This window comes from Chiloscyllium plagiosum, unplaced genomic scaffold, assembly GCF_037043375.1.
Source record: "Chiloscyllium plagiosum isolate Xiang-an unplaced genomic scaffold, Cpla_swu_hap1 HiC_scaffold_37, whole genome shotgun sequence".
Taxonomy (NCBI): domain Eukaryota; kingdom Metazoa; phylum Chordata; class Chondrichthyes; order Orectolobiformes; family Hemiscylliidae; genus Chiloscyllium; species Chiloscyllium plagiosum.
The window spans coordinates 30,666,630-30,689,362 of NW_028270175.1; the positions used below are offsets into that span (position 1 = coordinate 30,666,630).

At 43.3% G+C, this 22,733-nt stretch overlaps 1 protein-coding gene across 3 annotated transcripts in view; it reads right to left on the minus strand.

The window, feature by feature from the left end:
- Positions 1 to 22,733, minus strand: part of LOC122540226 (zinc finger protein 362-like) — an 85,038-nt gene that overhangs the window by 22,067 nt on the left and 40,238 nt on the right. For 2 of the 3 annotated variants that reach the window (XM_043675626.2, XM_043675624.2), the window contains exons 2-3: positions 10,575 to 10,642; positions 7,562 to 7,814 (exon numbers count right to left, since the gene is read on the minus strand). In XM_043675626.2, coding sequence (XP_043531561.1) covers positions 7,562 to 7,814; positions 10,575 to 10,637 — 316 coding nt within the window. In that variant the 5' untranslated portion in view covers positions 10,638 to 10,642. The remainder of the gene's footprint in view (positions 1 to 7,561; positions 7,815 to 10,574; positions 10,643 to 22,733) is intronic. The other variant, XM_087980564.1, reaches the window with a different exon arrangement.

Sequence of the window (22,733 nt, forward strand, 5' to 3'; positions counted from 1 at the left end):
ACATTAGTCCAGACCAGTACAGTTTCCTTCGCAAAAAGACATTAGTGAACAAGATGGGCTTTTCTCGCAATTGACAACAGTTTCATAGTCATTGTTAGACTCTCAATTTTAGATTTTTATTGAACTTAAACACCACCATCAGCCAAGGACGATTCAAACCCATGTTTCTGGAACAGTTACCTGGGTCTTTGGATTAAGATAACACCACTGGGTCATCGCCTCCTTGAAATACTACTAAATATAGGTCAACAGAGTGTGTATTGGGAACCTGGTCATGCTCTAGTTGTTATTTTCTGTTCATTAATTTCAATGGAACATATTTCTAAAATATATATTCCTGTATGTTGTCCGCTTGGGAAAGTACACAATGAAGCATACCACCTTCAACAGGATAAACAGCAATGAGTGCCAGGTAAAGAATCCTTGATTGCCCTTGTCTCCTTTTCTTCCTTACTGTCTACTGTCTTGCAGATCATGAATCAAAGATGAGAACATGTAACAGATATCAGAGTAATGGTGGGGTGGTGGTGCACAGTTCCCAGTGCAATAATCCACAATGACAACATTTTGGTTAGGTTATGAACTGTCAGAATATCACAGAGACTCTGCACATTATATTTACATTTTTAAAACTCCCTTTGGCAGCTGAACTGGGGAAGTGCACTTGTAGTTGTCACGCTCTGATAACGGAACACAAGGTGAGGATGTGGATCATGAACAGCTCTCTCATTCCAACACTGTGATCAGGCCCATTTTCACCCCATCTGTTCGTCTAATCACTTCCACTTGCTCTGATATCAGGATGTGAGTAACTATGAGCCAGATCTCAGCATTCACACTGCCAAGACTGGCTCCCATAATCATGACAGGATTTTAAGTCAACTTAAAGCAAGTCTACTCAGCTGCCAGCGTGGTAAAGGAACCATCTTTTCTGAGCTCCTCAAATTCAAGTGTCATACCCAACTTGCCCCATTTATGGTTCTAATGGCAGTTAGGCTCTGTAATTCCCTCCCCTTAACCTTTTTGTCTCTTGACCGCTCTCCTCCTTTAAGACTTTCTTAATCCCCATTTCCTTCTTTGGCTCAATGTCATTTTTTTTGTCTCATGACATGGGTATGTAGTGCTTTGAGGACATTTTTCCTATGTGACAAGGTGCTTTGTAAATGCAGGTCACCCTTCTTAAAATGTGAATGCTGTCTGGGTTCCTAGAATCAGGTATGGAACAAGCATCAGTGAGGGAGAAACTCAATGGGAATGGCTGCTGTAGGTCTGGGCATTTAGTTAATCTGACCTTAATGAGATTACATAACATGGGATGGCAGAGAAAGAGACAGTGGCAGAGGACACGGCAGGAAAGGAAGGGCACATTGAGAGAAAGAGGAGCGAGGGAGAAAATGGTGGAAATAAAGGAAGAAGAGATATGAGGAAGAACCAATAAGAACTTTGCACGAAAAGAGAGAGACAGAGAAACTAAATTATAAAGGGGATCAAAAAGGAAATGAGGGGTGAGAGGGAGCAAGAGAGTATGAATGGACAAGGAAGAGGGGAAGAGAGGGAAATGGGGGTGTTGGGAGAGACTGGGAAACAGGAAGAGAGAGGGAAAAGGAAGAGAGAGGAGATGATAGATGGATTGGGGAGACTGTGGTGGAGGAGAGAGGGAGGCTTGGAAACAAGGAGAACGGGGTGACTAGCAAAAAGAAAAAAACAACAGGAGAAAGAGAAGTGATAGAGATGAAGAGGGAGTAAAGGCAGAGAGTGGGAAGATGGGGGAATGGAGATAAAGTGATTTGGAGAGAACTGAACTGGGAGACAAAATGGAACGGTGGAAACAAAAACAGAAGGGCAGCAGAAGAGTCAGTAGAGAGAATATTTTACAAAGAAACAAGAAAACGTCGGGGGGGTAAAGCATGTGAGATGAGGCTAGAGAGCAAAAGAGAGCTGGAGAAGGGAAGGGAAGAGAAAAATGACAATCACAAGATGAAAGGCTGCAGCAATCAGGACCAGATTGGAGGTAAACATGTCAAAAAGGTCATTTTATTCCTAACAGCACTAATCCAGAGTGTTTTTCTTACTTTAAAAATCTAGCCCAGTGTTATTGATAAAAATTATCGTCGGAAAATAATTTGGTTTAGTTTAAAGAACATCAAGAACCATTTATAACTAACTTGAAGTCCTTCATTATTGTTATCAATGTATTTATCTCCATGCTGAATAATGATAACAACAGCTAGGAACGTTACTGAGCTTAGCTGTTAAAAGAGGCTTATATCTTCATAATGAATAAAGGAAAGAAATTGGGAGAGATACAGGAACTCCATTAGTTTACGTATTAAATGATCTCATCAATTGAACATTATTTTTACCAACTGTTCTGCTTTATTCAAATGCGGTAAAGAAACTTCCAAAAGTATCAAATGCAATGTGAGGGAAAAATTTGTTTCACACAATGAGTGTTTCAGGCCTGCAAGTGTGGTGGAGGCAGAGTCAACTGAGGCATTCAAGAGGATGAACATTTGAACAGAAGCAATAAGAAAGGGTATGGGGAAAAGGCAGACAAGTGGCACTAAGTCACTGGAGAGCTGGTGGGCCGAATGGCCTCGTTCTGGACCACGAAATTTCTGTGATTTCCATAACAGCTCGCTGAGGTAGGGTTTGTAGTAGAGCACCACTCTGTGGCAAACATCAGGTACTACAACAATGACCGGGACTTCCCTGCAGAAATTCTCGAGTCTCAGCCAAGTGTGAACGATGCCTTACCCTACACCAAGGGAGGATTAGGTGACCTGACAGCATGTGCTCTTCCATGCATGCTGGAGTTTGGAGCTACTGATAGTAGAGGCTCCAGCTTTCTCCCATCACATGGCTACCCAGGAATCTCTCCCACCACATTGCACCCTCCCATAGCCTGGTAATAGAGTCACAGAGTCATACAGCAAGAAAACAGACCCTTCAGTCCAACTTGTCCATGCCAGCCACACACCCAAACTAAATTAGTCCCACCTGCCTGCGCTTGGCCCATATCCCTCCCTTCCTATTCATGTACTTATCCAAATGTTTTTTAAAAGTTGTCATTGTTGTCATCCACCACTTCCTCTGGAAGTTCATTTCACACACGAACCATTCTGTGTAAAAAAAAAATTGCTCGTCATGACTTTTTTTAAAGCTTTCTCCTCTCACCTAAAAAATACTCCCTCTTGTCTTGACATCCCCCATCCTAGAGAAAAGATTTTCTAAACCTCTATCAGGTCACCCCTCAACCTCCTACACTCCAGTGAAAAAAGTCCCAGCCTATCCAACCTCTCCTGATAACTCAAATACTCCATTTGTGGCAACACGTCGGTAAATCTCTTCTGAACTCTCTCCAGCTTAATAATATCCTTCCTATAACAGGGCGGCCAGAGCAGGACACAGTACTACAGAAGAGGCCTCACCAACATCCTGTGCAACCTCAATTAACATCCAATTCCTATACTCAAAAGTCTGACCAATGAAGGTAAGCACGCTAAACGCTTTTTTAACAACCCTGTCTATATGCGACACAAACTTCAAAGAATTACGTACATGAACCCCGAGGTCTCTTTGTTCTACAACACTACCCAAGGCCCTACTTTTAATTGTAGAAGTCTTGTTTTACCAAAATGCAATACCTTACCTTTGTCCAAATTAAACGCCATCTGCCACTTTTCAGCCCACTGACCCAAATGAAGAAGATCTCGTTGTAATCTTAGTGTCCACCATACCACCAATCTTGATGTCTTCTGCAAATTTACTAACCATTCATTCTATATTCTCATCAAAATCATATATATAAATAACAAACAAAAGTGAACCCAGCATTAGTCCCTGTGGAATACCACTGGTCACAAGCCTCCAGTCTGAAAAACAACCCTGTTGTGTTTTTTTTCAGGTATAAGAAGATCACATGGGATGAGGAATGTGTCGAACTGAAAAACAGCTCTAAACCTCATGTTGTTATGGTCATATTCACAGTATGATATTCACAGTATGAGTCTGTTGAATAGCTGCAGCATATTCAGTTAAGGGGCAGGAATAGCTGGTGTCTACATACACAGGCGATTTCCAGTAGGGCTCAGGAACACTCTATTGAGTCTTAGATGACAGGGCATATTTCTTTCCTAGTTGCCCAACAGAGCTGACCAAATTCAGCGCACCCCAGGGGTGTGACATGTTATCATTTGACCTGTACACCTAGTGCACGAAAAATAGTCTCTGGTAAAAATAAAGAAAGAAGTGTGAAATGTGTCCAATTCAGAAACTGATTATTTGGGAGCTCTGTTCCCTGGTTGATATCAACCTCAGCAATGTCAAAGGTGGCTCAATGCTGAACATTTCTGATGAGGGTTCCCCAAGTTTGAAACATGAACTGTTCTGTTCTCTTTACCAGTCATGACATGCCGAGTGTTAGTAACATTTCTGTCTTATCCTTTGACTAACTGAGCCACCTGGTATACAGGGACAATCTACTGCAGATAGAGAACAAAACTATACTTGATTTGACTTCTTCCAGCCCTCATCAACCAGCAGCACCCCCCCAGCCAAGTGACAGCTTTTTGACTTCTGCATTGTTTGATAGTGATAACTGACTCATCTACACATTCAGTGATTACCGGAATTGCATCCTCTGGTCTGCAGCCCAACATCGTACAGATCGCAGGACTGACATTTTCAGTCAAAAGTACAGGCATTTACTTTCTCTCCTTGCAGCCCTCAAATGGTGAGGTTGCTGTGCTCTCACTCTGTATGAGATATCAGGGAAGCAAGTCATGGCAAGGGAGGTAGCGCTATCCCAGCATTCATAGCAATGAGGAAAGTCCTCTATTAAAACTACAAGGCCTTCAGCAGCAGAAGGCTATACAACTCATTGAGCACTCCCACCGTTCAACACGATCCTGGTTGATCGTTGAATTAGATTCTACGTTCCCAAATACTCCTTACATTCGAGAATCCCTGACCAGCAGAAACTCACTCTGACCCGTCAAGCCCCTTCGGAATCTTGATGTTTCAATGACACCATCTCTCATTCTTCAAACCTCCAGAGAATACAGGCCTCGTACACTCAGCCATCTCATTACAAGGCAAACTTCTCATCCCAGTACCCAATCCCATAATCAATTGCTAGACTGTCTCCATTATATCCTTCCATACAAAATGAGGACAATGCTGTTCACAATATTCCAGGTGTTTCAACCAAGGTTCTAATGACTGAATGTGAACTCAGATCCACCTCCTAGAATCTAGCCAGGCCATCGTTCTCATGTGGGAGAGCAAGATATAGCCTTCATCACCCAGTCTCCTGCCAAACATGTGGGAGATCTAGTTTACAGAATGTGAGTGGTGGCTTCTTGGAAGGATTTGTTGCCAAAGGGAGAGCTCAGTCACTCGGTAAAACCCCGGTTTAATCTCTCCTCTGCAATCAATTGTAATATAATGGGGCTGCAAGTAGTCTCGGTGTCAGTGTGTCGTACTCTCACCTCTCAGCCACGTTTTACTCTTCAGCACAGGCTGACAACAGTCCAGTACTGAGGGGGTTCCACCTTCTAAATAGAATCTTAGAAGCCCTACAGTGCAGAAACTGGCCATTCGGCCCATCGAACCTCCAAAGAGCACTCCATCCCAGACCCACTCCCATATCTGTAACCATGCATTTCCCATGACCAATCCATCTGATCTGCACATTCCCAGACACAATGGAGCCATTAACACGGTCAATCCACCTAAACTGCACATCTTCGGTCTGTGGATGGTAACTGCAGCACCGAGAGGAATCTCATGTGAATACTGGGAGAATGTGCAAACTCCACACAGTTAAAAATCACACAATACCAGGCTATAGTTCAACAGGTTTATTTGGAAGTACAAACTTCCAGGGCACTGCTCCTTTGTCAGGTAGCTAGCTCGTAGTTCTAAATAAACTTGTTGGACTATAACCTGTTGTTGTGTAATTTTTAACTTTATCCACCCCAGTACAACACCGGCACCTCCACATCAAAACTGCACACAGTCACCCAAGAGTGGAATCGAACCTGGGACCCCAAAGCTGTGAGGCAGCAGTGCTAACCACTGAGCCACCGTGCAGATCTAAATCATTGAATTCATTTTCATGGAGTCTGGGCATAATGGCAAACCCAGCTGTCATTGCCATCCTGAGTTGTTCTTGAACGGAATAGCTTGCTGGGCCAATGGAGAGGACAGGACAGAGTAAACCACATTGCAGAGGGTCTGGAGTCACATGTCGGCTAGACAAGGTAAGGATGGCAGACCCTTGTGTACTTGATGGGATTTTACAATAATCACTGACCATGCTATAGGACGGCGGAGGTACAATAGGCAGAATGGCCTCCTTCTGCACCCTAACACTTCTGTGATTTTGTTCCATAGTCACCACTACTGAGACTAACTTTTAATCCAGACTTTATTCACTGAATTTAAGTTTCAACAGCTTGAACTGTCTCCCCAAAGGATTAGCTTAGGCCTCTGGATTGGTTGCCCAGGAACATTACAGCTGTGCCAACATCTCCCCATTGAGATATTTCAATCAATGCCCCATTTACCCTCTCAGATAAACGTAAAGCATTCTACAGCTTTATTTCAGAGGACAGCAAGTGAGTTTTTCTTGGTCAATACCGATTGCTCACCCAAGGCTGACTAAAGCTGATTATCAGGCCATTTAAGATAATCATTGTTGGTGTAGCAACATTTTAAAAAATACTTCACTGGTTGTAAAGAGCTTCCTTTCTTTACACCCCTCAGCTGGTGTGAAGTAAAATTTGCCCTGGTTGACATTCCTGATCTCTTCTCAATAACTGTTATGCAATCTAGACATAATATTAAGATCAGGTAATAGGGTTTTTGACCTTCACAGTCAATGCTCACACATAAAGAACGATCGTTTGCAAGTGCAGCACCTTGTGGAAAACAAAGTTTATAAGATATATCTCGAGGTTACAAAACAACATCAAACACGACATTGTGTCTTAAGAAAGGGAGGGCAAACACAACATTTCACATAGAGAGCATGAAACATTAACTCATTTGGTTCTCTCTCTCTCTCTCTCTCTACCTCTTCTGCTTCCACAAAGGTTGACTGCGTTGCTCAGCAATTTCATCTATTTCTCTTTGCGTTCCTCATCTCGGTGGTAATTGTAATGAGGCCTGAGGCCTGAAGGCCCACTGCAGCCTCCTACCAGCCAGGCTTCACACTTGACTTACGTTGGTGCCTCTTTTTCCACTCACGAGGCTGAGAAATGCTAACCTGAACCGGATATGTCCTTTTCCTTTGTGCCTCCCAGTGTAGCAAGGACAGTGTGGTCAAAAGACTGAGTTACAGAGTGGAAATGGCTCTGGAGTACTGCTGCTATGGTTTCAGCCGTTCCTCTTCCTGTAAGAAAATGGCTGACCACCCATTGGACAACCACCTACAAGTGACATGACCGAAACTTGCACAGGCTCAAGGCACCTTTCACCTCCTGAGGAAACAGGTCAGATACAATTCAACATTCAACACGTGTCAGTTAGCGTGCGAGAAAAAATATGTCCTTACAGTTCAAGATACCTGTTACAGAACTGGTAGCAGGTCTGGCGTGGAGGGCCACATCCGGCTGAGGGGCCTGCGTGTGGACGTCCGACAGCTGCTGTGGCTTCAGGATCGACAGGGGTGATTGGCCACTCTGCGAGGTCGACGGCAGCAGCAAGGGCTGCTGGGATTGCACGGACGAGGGGGGCATGTGCGGTGGGCGGATCTTCTCCGCCATTAGCTGCTCCTTGATCTTGTTTATCAGCATCAGATTATCGAGCTGGGGAGGAGGACAAACAGACACCAAAGAAATAAGACAGCGTCATGTCATTAACTAAACTTGCTCACTGGGACCATAAACCTGTGCACAAACAGTACAGAATATCCCAGCAGGCTGGCCTTGGGATTGATACTGGACTTATAATGGCCTATTTTCTCTATATCTGTTATAGAATGGGACAGTTATTGCTCTTGCCCATCTTTAATTGTCCTCTCAGGCAAATTAACCACATTGCTGTCACATTAGATTAGATTCCCTACAGTGTGGAAACAGGCCATCTGGCCCAACAAATCCACACCAACCCTCCGAAGAGTAACCCACCCAGACCCATTTCCCTCTGACTAATGCACCAAACACTATGGGCAATTTAGCATGGCCAATTCACCTGACCTGCACATCTTTGGACTGTGGGAGAAAACCAGAGCACCAGGAGGAAACCCACGCAGACACGGGGAGAATGTGCAAACTCCACACAGACAGTCACCCAAAGCTGGAATCGAACCTGGGTCCCTGGAGCTGTGAGGCAGCAGTGCTAACCACTGAGCCACCATGTCACCCCTGTAGGCCAGGATGGGATAGGGTGAAGGACAATCTAGTGTATTCATGATTCTTATTAATGAGGCTCGTATTTTGACTCCAAATTTATTTATCCATTGAATTTAAATTCCACGGTGTGATTTACATTTGCGCCTCCGAGTTGAGGAAAAGACAAGTGTGACCAGAAAGGCCCCTTGCTCCTCACTCTTTCAGTGACCGACAACGCTTTGGCAGAATCGTGCTGGTACTTGCTGGGTACTGCGTATTGGTCAGACGATCCATACTGTGGCCTTCCCTATAGCCTCTGAAGGTTTAGTCCATTACTGTGGATTACTGGTCCAGAAGCTTTACCATGGTCAAAGTTCAAACTTCTGCCCGTCTATCTAGAAGGTTCTGGGTTGTCTTGGGATACAGGTCCTGAGGCAGGCACCATCGATTTGATCCTTGATTAAGAGACCATGTATCTCCCCGAGATTGGGCTGGGGGGGATTTGTTTGGTTATCACACCCAATTCCCACCCTAACTCCAATCTTAAACCCACGTGCACTTTGCAGCAGAGGTTACCGGACAGCAGGTCACTTTGCAAGGTGACCTCCACCCTCCAGAGTTCCCCTATCTCAGGCCACGGTCACTGCAACTTATTGTAGGACCTGAACCGGAAACATCAGTAAGCTGAACCAAGATAAACCTGGGACTCAGCACCACACGACTGGTGCCTTTACCAAACAAGCCCACAGTGGGAGAGCTGCTTTGTTCATTCTGTTTGATACAGGGAGAAGAGTGTCGGGAACAGCCTGAGGTTGTGAAAGGCACTATACAAATGCAACATACTGGTTTCTTTCCTTGCTCCAAATTAACAGCAGTTACCCTTATGCTGTTGAGTTAGTGGCTTAGAAACCAAACTCTTTCCAAACTGGGCTTGTATAAATATTCCATAGCCTGCAGTGGGTGGAGCAAGAAGCTGTTTCGATGACATTAAACAAGCTAATTCTGGGTATTGCTGTTCCTCTGGATGAGGGGGTGGGGGGTGCATCTCTATTCCTTACATTTTTAGCAGCTCCCCCCCCCACTGCCCCCCTCCACCAAGGGATGGAAGCTGACCAACAGTAAGGAAGGGTGGGGAAAAGACAAGTGTGACCAGAAAGGCCCCTTGCTCCTCACTCTTTCAGTGACCAACCACACTTTGGCAGAATCGTGCTGGCACCTGCTGGGTACTGCGTATTGGTCAGACGATCCATACTGTGGCCTTCCCTACAGCAACTTTCAAGGAATGGACCTCTGAGTGCACCTACAGAAGAGGCCATTGGTAAAGAAACAACAGCAAATTATAACCCAAAAGAACAGGGAGCAAAGTGGATTGTTCTATTGGCATGAATTCGGTGCTCATCAAAAGGAGATAGTAGCGCTGGGGAATGAGTTGTTTTTCCATTGCAGGAGGCCAGTGAGAGCGTTCGAGACCCGGTGGATACAGCATAAGTGCTCCCTTTGCTCCAAACAAAGCAGCTTTGGTCCCACTCTCAAAACACTTGGGCCTTCATCACTGCCTGCACCAAATGGCCAGAGGTTACTCTGAGAGTGACTGGTACTTTGGTACCGGTGTCTGCTGAGGTAGGCCAATGGGCGCGAGACTGCCCACTTGACGGAGAAGCATTATAGGCCACACAGAGGAAACATTGATCCCATCAGCCTGGGCTAGATTTACACTCAGTTCCTACAAGTGGATAGCCATTGTCTAACCAGTGTCAGGATTGAGTTGAGGAGGAACGTCTTCCCCAAAGTATTGTGAATTTGTGGAATTCCCTGTGAAACAGTTGAGGCTCCCTCATTTTAAGGCAAAGAAAGATGGATTTTTGAACAGTTACGGAATTAAGGGTTATGGGTAAGTGGAACTGAAATCCACGAAAAGATCAGCCATGATCTTATTGAATGGCGGAGCAGGCTCGATGGGTCAGATGGCCTACTCCTACTTCTTATGTAACCCTGCCGAGGTTCACAGTACCACCTCTCTTCCAGCCCCTCCTCCTTCTTTATTTCTGAAATGAAAACAATGCAGAGACACAAAACACGGACGCAAAATACCAGCAGCATTTAGTCAGGATATGTTGGGGTGCACTCTCACGTTTCTCTCCCGGCTACAAGACTACGGTGGGCACAAAGTGTCACGCTGCACACTAATATCTGACGCTGTTACACTCTTTTAACACAATATCTATTCACTTGTACCTGGCTTGACATCGTGGGGGGTGGAGGCCAGAAATACGGGTTGTTGAATCGTGGCTCAGCCATGGCAACTGTGGAAGAGAAACAAAGACCTCCAGTTACAGGAGTTTTACAGCAAGCAATCCTTTCCCTCTAACACTCATTTGAGAAGCCACCCTGTGCAAGACTGCAATGCTGCTCCTTGGTCTGGGATGGATCCTCAAACATCAGTCACTGGAACAGGACTAGAAAGAGCTTGCTGTCATACAAGAATCCCATCTCACTCTCTCCTATCAGACAACTAATCCTCACCCTCAATGCTGAAATCCTTTCTTATCTGTATTTTAGCAATAATTCTTTGGTAATCTCTTTTTTTTTTCCTCCTTAGCTCTTCCCATGCTTTCCTGTTCATCCTACACTCCACAAACTGCATTTTCACCACAATAAAATCAATTCTAAGACCATCCCATCTGTGACCTCATTTTGTCCCAGGATGTCAAAAGTCCCAAATCATAACTATACCTTAATTACACTGGGTATTAACTGGGGGATTCATTTGAGCTCCTATATATAGACTGAAGTTGTGGTTGTTGGTTTAAAAAGGTGCACGTTCGCAATATACAAACAATTCTTTAGAAGTGTGTACAGATTGGGTCCGGTTCTATCCTTTACCAATTGACTTTCAGGACTCAATGACTGCTTTTGTCCAATTAAGCAACAGCATCAGCTAATTACATCATTACCTCATGCAGCTCATCTCTCTATTAGAATGCTCTGGATGAAAGTGGTCCAGATATTTGAAATTCCCTTAGAGCCACTGGACTTTGCCATCTGTTGTTCTGCCTTAAATAAGTCTTCAAAAAAAGACTTGCCTCATTGACAGAGCCTTCATTCCCTCTTTGGTGACCAGTTGTTTCACCTTTTTAAAGAATCTGACATACATATGTTGTTATGTCAGTGTGGACTTGTTGGGCCGAAGGGCCTGTTTCCACACTGTAGGGATTCTATGATATCAAAAGTTTACCTTTACATCAATGTAAGCTGCTGTCTTGTATTGTATTGCCTTTTACCAGGATTTCCCAATTCAAACATGACTTTGAAACTGCTGACAAACTAAGCAAGTCGAGTACACTGCTACTAGCCTGTGCTCCCTTGGGAATATGAAGGTTGACGTATTCGACATGTTTGATGTGGTAGATCTGGAGAAATTATTTCCTCTCATCAGGAATTCAAAAGCAAGAGGCAGAATCTTAAAACTGTAGCAAAATCATTGAGCACCACCAGGGGGAAGCACAGAGTCACACAAAGGGTAGCAGCACCTGGAACATTTTCAATCAGAAGGCTTTGGATGCTGGGACAATTGGGTCTTTAAAGGCTACAACTGATGGATTTTTAATGAGCAATATCATCATGGAATGGAATCGTGGAATAGTCAACGGCACAGAAGCAGACTATTTGGCCCATCCTGCCTGTGCCGGCTCTCTGTACGAGCAATTCGCCTCTTGCCACTCCTCATTTTTCCCATTGCCGCCCGTGGCAGTCAGAAGCAATTCGCCTCCTCCACAGTTTACTCTGTCATCAAATACAATCTTGGCTGATCTGGCTGTGGCCTTCACTCCACATTCCATTCTATAACCTCTGGCTCCCCTGGCATTTAAACATTTGTCTAACTCAGCCTTGAACATATTCATGATTTGGAGGTGCCGGTGTGGGACTGGGCTGCACAAATTTAAAAATCACACAACACCAGGTTATAGCCCAACAGGTTTAATTGGAAGCACTAGCTTTCGGAGCACTGCTCCTTCATCAGGGCTCAATCCTAACACACAGAATTTATAGCAAAAGTTTACAGTGTGATGTAACTGAAATTATACATTGAAAAATACCTTGATTGTTTGTTAAGTCTCTCATCTGTTAGAATGACCATGATAGCTTCACTTCTTTCATATGTAAATGGCAAAACTTTCTTTAAAAGTTACATTCTCAGGTTAACTGTAACAGTTGGTGTCAGCCAGATTTGTTGAAGGTGTTAGCCCCGTGTGCTGTTGTCTGTGCCATAATGTTTAGATTGATTCTAATTCATGCAGTTTTTGAGCAAAGTACAATGTAACTCTGAAAGTCCGAATTCACCCCACAAACATATATGTGTATATGTGCATGTGGGTTTGTGTGTGTGTGTGTCAGGAGTGGGGGGTTGTGAGTGTCTGTGAGAGAGAGTGTATGTGTGTGTGTGTGAGTGTAAAGGGGTCCAAGTCTGAGGGAGGGTGCACTTGTGAGTGTGGAGTGTGTGTTTCTTCTGTAGGAGTGTGTGTGTATGTGCATGTGTCTGGAGGTAGGGGGTTGTGAGTGTCTGTGAGAGAGAATGTATGTGCGTGCGAGAGAGAGTGTAAAGGGGTCTAAGTTAGTGAGAGGGTGCACGTGTGAGAGTGTGAGCGTTTGTGTGTAGGAGTGTAGGAGTGTGTGTGTGTCTGACGTGGGAGATTGTGAGTGTCTGTGAGAAAGAGTGTATATGTGTGTGAGTGTAAAGGGTCTAAGTCCATGAGAGGGTGCATATGGGAGTGTGAGTGTCTGTGTGCATGTCAGTGTATAGGAGTGCCTGTATATATGTGTGTGTGGTGTCTGTCTGTCTGTTTGGGGTGGGGGGTTGTGAGTGTCTGTGAGAGAGCTTGTATATATATATATGTGTGTGTGTGTGTGTGTGAGTGCAAAGGGGTTTAAGTCTGTGAGAGGATATGAGTGAGTTTGGGAGTGTGTGTGTCTGTAGGAGTGTGTGTGAGTGTCTGTGTGCATGTCTGTGTATAGGAGTGTCTATGTGTATGCATGTGTGTGTGTGTATGCATGTGTGTGTGTAAGGAGTGTGTGTGTGTGTGTATAGTGCAATAGTGGTCACCTGTAGTGTGACATGAACCCAAGGTCCCGGTTGAGGTCCTCCCTATGGGCACCGAACTTAGCTATCAGCCTCTGCTCGGCCACTTTTCGCTGCTACCCGTCCTGAATTCCGCCTTGGAGGATGGTCATCCAAAGGTCCGAAGTCGAATGTCCTGAACTACACACAAAAACACTCTGTCTCACAGACACTCACAAACCCCCACTCCAGACACGCACACATTCGCACACACACAAACCCACATGCACATATACACATATATGTTTGTGGGGTTAATTTGTACTTGCAGAGTTACATTGTACTTTGCTCAAAAACTGCATGAATCCATGGAAGACTGTTAACTCATTTTTTTAGATTAGAATCAGTCTAAACATTATGGCACAGACAACAGAACCCAGGAGGCTAACACCTTCAACAAATCTGGCTGACACCAATCGTTACAGTTAACCTGAGAATGTAACTTTTAAAGAAAGTTTTGCCATTTACATATGAAAGAAGTGAAACTATCATGGTCATTCTAACAGATGAGAGACTTAACAAACAATCAAGATATTTTTCAATGTATAATTTCAATTACATCACACTGTAAACTTTTGCTATAAATTCTGTGTCTTACAATCATGTACTCCACAACCACCTGATGAAGGAGCAGTGCTCTGAAAGCTAGCGCTTCCAATTAAACCTTTTGGACTATAACCTAGTGTTATGTGGTTTTTAACTTTGAATATATTCAGTGAGGCAGCTTCAACTGCTCAGAAAGGAATAGGAATTCCAGATACTAATAGCCTTCTGAGAAAGAAAAAAAATTCCTCCTCATCTCCGCCTTGAATATAAAAGCAGAAAATGCTAGAAATACCCTCCAGGTCTGGCAGTGTCTGTGCAGTGAACCATAAACTTTACGTTTCAAGACTGACAGCTTTGGTTTTGGCTTGTTGCCTGTTAAAATAGCCAAGAAGGGGATAGGTATCCAGCAAGGTAATCAAAAATGCAAACAGAAGCTATTAAACATTTAATGATCACACTATTGACATTCCCTTTCAGATAACAATCCAATTCTTTTAAGAAAGTCACAACTGAATCTGCTTCCTATCAAATACTCCATCTTGGATCTCAGCCATTCGTTGCATCAAATGGATATGGAGCATGTGCAGCAAAATGGCATTGAGGTACAGGTCAGCACCGGCTTAATTGAACAACAGAGCAGCTTAGAGGGGCTGAATGGCCTCCTCCTATTCCTAAATGTACCTATGATTGTGAGGTCAACCAGACTTAAGGTTTCTCAATCAGGCAATACGTAACCAAAGACAGCTTTTTTCACAATCTAGTCTTCAGAGTGCTACAGGTAATGGTGTGATTGGGTCTGAAATCCTATAAAAACCGTCTCCCACTCCCACAGCTCACAAATACTCTTGCCGCTCCTTCAAAGTCATGTGGGTATTTCAGTCACCAATGGCCCTCGACACTTAAAAGGCCACCAGACAATTATTTAAATGGCAACAGTGTGCAGGGCTAAAGAAGAAAAAGCTGGAGATTGGCACTAAGTCAAAATGCTCAGAAAGCCGGTGTGGCTACAATGGGCCAAAGGGCCCCATTTTAAACCGTAACTGTTCTGCGATGTTCTGACAGTCTTTTCCACACAGTCAGGATCAGGAGGCTATTTGACTCAATGTAATCCTCTTATCCCCTCGGTGCAGGTCCCCACCTTAAATCAGTAATTACTGGACAACACAAGGCAGCATAGTGGCTCAGTGGTCAGCACTACTGCTTCACAGCATCAGGTTCGACTCCACCCTCAGGCCACTGGGTGGAGTTTGCACATTCTCCCCATGTCTGTGCAGGTTTCCTCTGGGCGCTCCAATTTCCTCTCTCAGTTCAAAGGTGTGCAGATTAGGTGGATTGGCCGTGTTAAATTGCCCATAGTGTCCAGGGTTGCGCAGGGTAGGTGGATTAGCTATGGAAATGTCAGGGTTATAGGGTTGGTCTGGGTAGGATGCTCTTTGGAGGGCTGGTGTGGGCTGAATGGCCTGCTCCCACACTGTAGGGATTCTATGAACAGTCAAGATTGAGATGCCAGTCCAACTCAGGACAAAGTGCAGCCAACTAAACATGGCAATGGTCTCCTAACAGAAGATTTGACTGAAATCAGTGACTACAGCATAAAGCACGAGAAACCCTCTGAGCTTCCTGATCTTCAGGACTCAGTGGTACAAATCACAATCTACTTTACACATTGGGGAAAGCAATATCCCAGTTTTATACAATAGAACACACCTTGTGCACAGCTCCTGTTTGCCACTTACATACCATTTCCAGTTACAAAGAGCAACATTTACATATCTCCGCACAAAATTGAAAACAGACTTTAGACTGTACACCAATACCAGGAACAATAGCAGGATTGGTGCCAGTGTCCTGCAGTGACCTAATCCACCAGCCTGTGTCACTGTTGAGAACAGAAAGGTTTGTTAAACAGTGCTTGCTCTGACAAACATGCAGCAGTATAATGGGAATTGTAGAATTATCACAGCACAGAAATAGGCCAATTTCTTTTAGTATATTTGTTCATGGGATATGAGTGTCGCTGGCTAAGCCAGCATTTATTACCCATCCCTAATTGACCAGAGGGCAGTTCAGAGTCAACCACATTGCTTTGGGTCTGGAGTCACATATAGGCCAGATCGGGTAAGGGCAACAGATTTCCTTTCTCAAAGAGCATCAATGATCCAGATGGTGTTTGACAACAATTGGCAGAGGTTAATGATCATTATTTTTATTCCACAAATTTTAACAAATTCAAATTCCACCATCCTTCATAGTGGTATGCCCCTGGAACATTGACCGGGGGTTTTGGATTACAAGGCCAATGACATTACAACTACATCACTGCCTCCCCATGCGACCTGATAGCCCATTGACTGAAAGTTCAGTAGCAATGCTAAATCTAATTGTTGCCACCCTTCTGGGCACAACGTTGGGGACAAGTGGCAGCCTCAATAGACAAACTGAAGTCAAGCGACCAGAATCATGTTCTGTACTATTAGATTCCCCTTTGTGTTACTCAACGTTTTGAGTGAAGACTAATGGAGGTATTCAGTTGTTCATCTCACCTGACCTTTTAAGGCCAATGTTTCAAAGTTCATTTGGGGGAAATGCAACATAAACCAATTTAGATAACGGATTTTAAACTATAAATGTCAATCACTGGCAGCATGTCAATTTCTAACTCTTGGTCAGGAGAACCCATTGTGAAACAGATTCCCTGTTTTCCAAAATAGCTTGACCCTAACAATGGGAAATCTAACGTCCAGACAGCAACAGATTTGTGCTTCCGTTTAAATATTTATGCACGGGGTGTGGGCATCACCAGCTCACAATTGACAATTTAACAGTAAAGGAATTAAGGGTTATGGTGAGCAGGAGTTCATGAAAAGATCAGCCATGATCTTATTGAAAGGCAGAGCAGGCTCGACAGGCCAGATGACCTACTCCTGCTCCTAGTTCTTATATAACTAACAATGTTTATGTGGTTGATAGGAGACTCATTTTAATTCTGGATTTTTATTCAAATTTCACCATCTGCCATGGTGGGATTCAAACCAATTTATTGCCCTTGAGAAGATGTTGATGAGCTGCCTTCTTGAACAGCTGTAGTCCTTGTGCCAGGGCACCCACAGTGAAGAAACAGCAACAGGTTCCAAGTCAAGACAGTCTGTGGCTTGGGAATGGAACTTGTAGGTGATGGTCTTCCATGCATCTGCTGCTCTTATCCTTCTACACGTTGAAAGTCATGGCTTTGGAAGGTGCTCAAGCCTGGGTAACTTGGTAACAGTGCATGTTGTGGATAGCGTACACTACTGTCACTGTACATCAGTGCTGAAGGGAATTTAATATTAAAGTTGGTGGGTGGGGTGCCAGTCAAGCAGACTGTTTGGTTCTGGATGGTGTCAAGCTTCTCGAGTGTTGTTGGAACTGCACCCATCCAGACAACTGTGAAATATTCCATCACATGCCTCACCTATGCCTTGTAGATGATAGAAAGGCAGTGTGGAGAGTCAGGAGGGGAGTTACTTGCCACAGAATTCTTAACTTTTGACTTACCCTTGCAGCCACAGTATTTCTATGACTGGCCCAGTCCAGTGTCTGATCAATGAAAGCCTCCACTTGGTTGATAATGGGTTTCAGCACTGCTAATGCCATTGAATGTGAAAGAGTAATGATTAGATTTTCACTGGTTGAAAATGGTCATTAACTGCAATTTCTGTGGTACATGTGTTACTTGCTGCTTATCAGAATCCTTGTGTGCAGCATGACAGATGATGGAATTCTAATTCCAGATATTTTTTGAATTCCAAGTCTATTGATGACCATGAAGCAATTTTCAGGAAAAACCCATCTGGTTCACTAATGCCTGTTAGGGAAGGAAATCTGCCATTCCTACCTAGTTTGGCCTACATGTGGCTCCAGACCCAGAGCAATGTGGTTGACACTTAACAGTGATTAGGGATGAACAATAAATGCTGGCCCAGCTGGTGATGTCCACATCCCTGGGAGTGAATAATTATTAAAAAGGTAGGATGCTTCCCCTTGCTGACGACTCCAGACCAAGAGCTACATTCTCAGGTAGACCTTGGATGAGGAGAAATTTCTTCACTCAGAAGGTGGTGAATCTTTAAAATGCTCTACCCCAAAATGGGCTGTGGAAGCTCAATCATCAACTATGTTCAAGATGGAAATCAACAGATTTCTGGATACGACTGATATCAAGGGAAACAGGGAGAGCATGGGAAAATGGCCTTGAGGCTGATGATCAATCATGATCTAACTGAATGGTGGAGCATGCTCAACAGGCTGAAAGGCCTACTCCTGTTCCTATATTTCTATATACCTATGCTCCTAGTCCTGCACATTAACATAAACTTCTTCAATATCTGAAGAGGCGCTGAACATTGTTCACTTCCCCATTTTTGGCCTTATGATTGAGGGACCAATATCCCGGGTAACTCTTGCAATGATGTCCTGGGAATCAAACAATTGACATCCAACAACCACAACCATCTTCTTTTGCACTGCATATTAACCCCAGCAGTACAGCATTTTCCCCTCTGACCCAATCTTGGTAGAGTTCCTTGATGCCCCACTCTGTCCAACACTGCATTGATTTCAAGCTAGTCACTCTCATCTTAGCTCCGGAGTTTAGTTTTTATGTTTGTGTTTGGTGCAAGGCTGTAATGTGGTCAGGAACTGAGTGCCTTGGTGGAACCCAAACTGAGCATCAATGAGCAGGTTATGGTTAAGCTAGTGCTGTTGATAGCACTGTCAATTACACCGTAACAACTTGTCTAGTACTCCAGAACTTTCTGTACCACAAATCTTCAGTATTATTGCCATAATGTCGACATGGTCTACAGCTTTTGCAGAATCCACTACTTCCCGCCATTTCTTGATGTTGTTGGGAAAGCCTATATTTATGGATTATCAGAATTAAACATGGATGTGTTTAGACATTACTGGGTTGCAAAACATTTATCATGTGATTGCTGTTACATTTCCAGATCCAAACAAAGGAGATTATGATCTTATTGCTGTTTGCAAAAACAAGTGACTTTGGACAGCAGTGTACTACAAAGGTTTTAGATAGATACGAATAATTATTGAGCAAACAGACCTGGAAAACCCTCATGGTTCTATGCTAGACATAGCAACAGCCTCTGAAGTCGATGGCTGTTTTTTTCTGTTCACACCTGGAAGCTGTGGGTTGGAGAAATTTGCAAGGACAATCAGTACTGCCTTTCTCTCAATCAGGAAGAGAAAGCACTTTGATCTGAAAGCAGCACTTTCTATACCTTACTCAGCAAAGTGCTTTTGATAAAAAAAAGATAAGGTTTCCAATAACAGGACTTCTAACTGTTTCTCAGCTGAATTTGAAATCTTTTGATCATTTGCCATTATTCTGTGACTATCAGGTATCAGGTCTCATCTATTGGAATTCAAAGGAATTTTGAGAAATCAACTCACTTTTGTTGTCTGAATTTTGCCTACTTATCTTATTTCTCCCCCAACCATAATTGGCTCTGCAGAGCTATGTGTATTTGTTCTGCTTATATGAATGTGTGTGTTTGGGATTATGTGATATGGTTTAATTCACATAGTGGTTTCGGGGATAACCAGTTTGCCATGTCATTGAAGATTCAGTTTGCCTGTAATAAATGTGTTATTTTTGAACTATTGAAAAGCCTGGTGAAAATATCTTGCTCTAATTAACAGTACTAAAGAGAAACAAATTTACCTTTTTTGGTGATTGAAGAGCTGTCTATCCCACACCAACTTTTCTCAACTTTCCTCCTTGCCCCCAGGTTTTGACTTCCTGATTCTCTTTTAACACCCTGTTCACATTCCCATGATTCAGCTGGACCTTGGGCGGCATCACCAACAAGCTCAATCCTACCTTCACCCCATGTCCACACACGCTCACATCCAGAATCTTCCATGAGACGTCAATCAGAGGAAGCCCTGACTGAACTTTTCCTGTCTCAACATACGGGATCTACACAAGTGCCAACTGTGAACAGAACCATTCCATCAGCACCAGTTCCCCTCAAGTTAAAAAATTCCCTTGGAATAATCATTACGCCTTTGCAAGACGCAATCATCTAACCAACCACTAATCCTTCATCCTCAAATAGATCACCAGTAAACCTCTTATCCTATAGATTAATATAATTGTCAAAAGAACTCAACTGCTTCAGTGATGTGCTATAGAGAAGGACAAGAGAATAAGTACATTGATGGAGACAGACTCATAGAGCTGTAAATCCCACAACAATTTTTTCCCAATATTTCTCCTCATCTACAAACTGATTCTCCTCTCATAGCTTTACTTGGTTTGGCCTTTATAGGATTCAGTCCCATGTCAGTATAGTTTTGTGTGGCCTAGTATCCACTCAGTTGTATTAAGAAAAGACCGAGGCAAAACGGATGGACCATCTGGCTGCAATCTTGACATTGATTCAGGTTACAAGCTCCCTCCATAGCAGTGCAGAGAGAGCATGTACACCACACAGATGACAGCAATTCAGGGAAGGGTCCACTGTCCTCCGAAGCAGTGACATGCTCTGAATGAAAAAGGACGATTAAAAGTTAGCTCTGATGTGTTCCTGCCCAGAATCTGTCTCGTTCTAGTCATCACCCAAATTCTCCAAGTTGAAACTTTATTGCTGGAACAGCACAGCAGGTCAGGCAGCATCCAGGGAACAGGAGATTCGACGTTTCGGGCACAGGCCCTTCTTCAGGAATGAGAAGGGCCTGTGCCCGAAACGTCGAATCTCCTGTTCCCTGGATGCTGCCTGACCTGCTGTGCTGTTCCAGCAATAAAGTTTCAACTTTGATCTCCAGCATCTGCAGACCTCACTTTCTACCCAAATTCTCCAAACCTAGCAAACAATTGATCAGGAGATTCAAAGCCACAGAAAGCCATATGGAAAGGGCAATGATGTCGGGTTGTGGAAAGACCACATGAGACAAATTGGCAACCACTCCTCTCCGCAGGATTTGATTTTTAGATTTACAGTGAAAAGTGTATAATGTTGCCAAACACAGTGCCATCTCAGGTACAAAGGTACTGAGGTGCAAAAACCTTCAGTACAAAATAGTAAAAGAAACAAGGTTAAAAAAATAAAGCATTACCTTCATAGAACAAAGAGAAAAATAAAGAAATAAGGTAATACTTAACATTACAGTCGTTCTTAATATAAACTAGGAAAACAAATAAATAAAGTTAAAAGTTCAACAGCCTTTGATAAGTCTCCTCTGCACCTATAATGTAGATATTTAACACCAGCTGGAGCTGCTTGCGCCCCTGAGTGCTGCAGTTAAACTCCCTGATCAGTCTAACAATTCCCAGGACAATAGAGAAGAGAAACTAGGCTGTGGTTTCCCTCCTGATCACTATTCATGGCTTTCTGCTGCTGGTGTGCAAAAACCAGGATCTGGTTCAGCCGCTGACTAGGCTGCTGACACTATCCAAGTTCTGTAAATAAAAACACTTTTAATATTGGACTGTGGACCTGAAAATGGGAAAGGTATACAGGTCGTTCTGATAAAACGCGCTTTTCGTCAATGTGAATTAGCTATATCGCGATTGATGAATTTTGGATGTTGTTTAGATAACACGAACCTTCTACTGAACGGGTGTAGTGATCTTCCACAGCATGACTTTCTATGGTGCAAGGTTGCACAGGAACATAACTGTCCTATTACAGCAGAATAAACTGTATTGCTTTAAACCAAGGAAACTGGAAGGAGATGTTTGCAGTTTTAAAAACAAGTTACTGGATTGCATTGTGAATTGTATTTACAATTTTGCCTTTTTAAAGCAGTGGGGGTATGCTAGACACCCCAGTATTGTGCACATGTGTGTGCATACTTGCACACACATGCGTTCTGGGCAATTCTGCTCAGACATAATCATTTGATTGTATTTTTCAAATTGGGACCAGCTGTGTGCGTTCAGGAGATCTCAGCATAGTAACAATTTCTTGATTGGTTCCTGAGCAAGTGGCTGCAGGACATCGCAGGAGAAGCTTCTAGCCTGTAAAGAGGAAATACCTACATCTCTCTCTCCTCACATGTGCAGAAGCAACAGAAAATTCCCTTGTTGAAAGGAAAAGGAGGGAAATCAGCTTCAGAGGAACCAATAGAGCAAACCCTTCACCAGTGAATGAATGAAACACTGAAAATTGGTCTATACACACCTTTCGTCATTAGCAAAAGAATCAAAGGTTTGGAAGAAAACATCTCATCTACATCTATAATTCAGACTAGTGCCAGATCTGTGCTGCTCTGACATATCAATTCCTTCCTCACCCATAATACTTGTATCTTGTCTTGTCTCTTTGTACATGTATAGGGGTTATAAAAAGGGTAGAGTTTTCAAGTTCCAGCATTATAAGTTAGCAATTCATCTTTCATTTTTGCCATTGCTTTAAAGCAATGTGACTATTTTCTTGTTAATAGAAAAACAGTCTGTGGTGCATTTTTTAACCTGAATTAAGTAAAAATAAGGCATTTTGGTACTTTGATCAAATTGTCATATTTATGTCAACTCTGGGAATATGGGATTTGATTTCCAGCACACCAGCCCAGTGAGACATGGCAATTCACATTAAATAGAGCTAATTAATTAGTTGTGAGCTCCTCAATTCAATCTTAGTCTGCAACTCACAACCAGATATCTACTTTCTATTTATAAACCATTTAAATCTTCACTGTTCTGTCATAGTTACCATTTTTTCCAATGA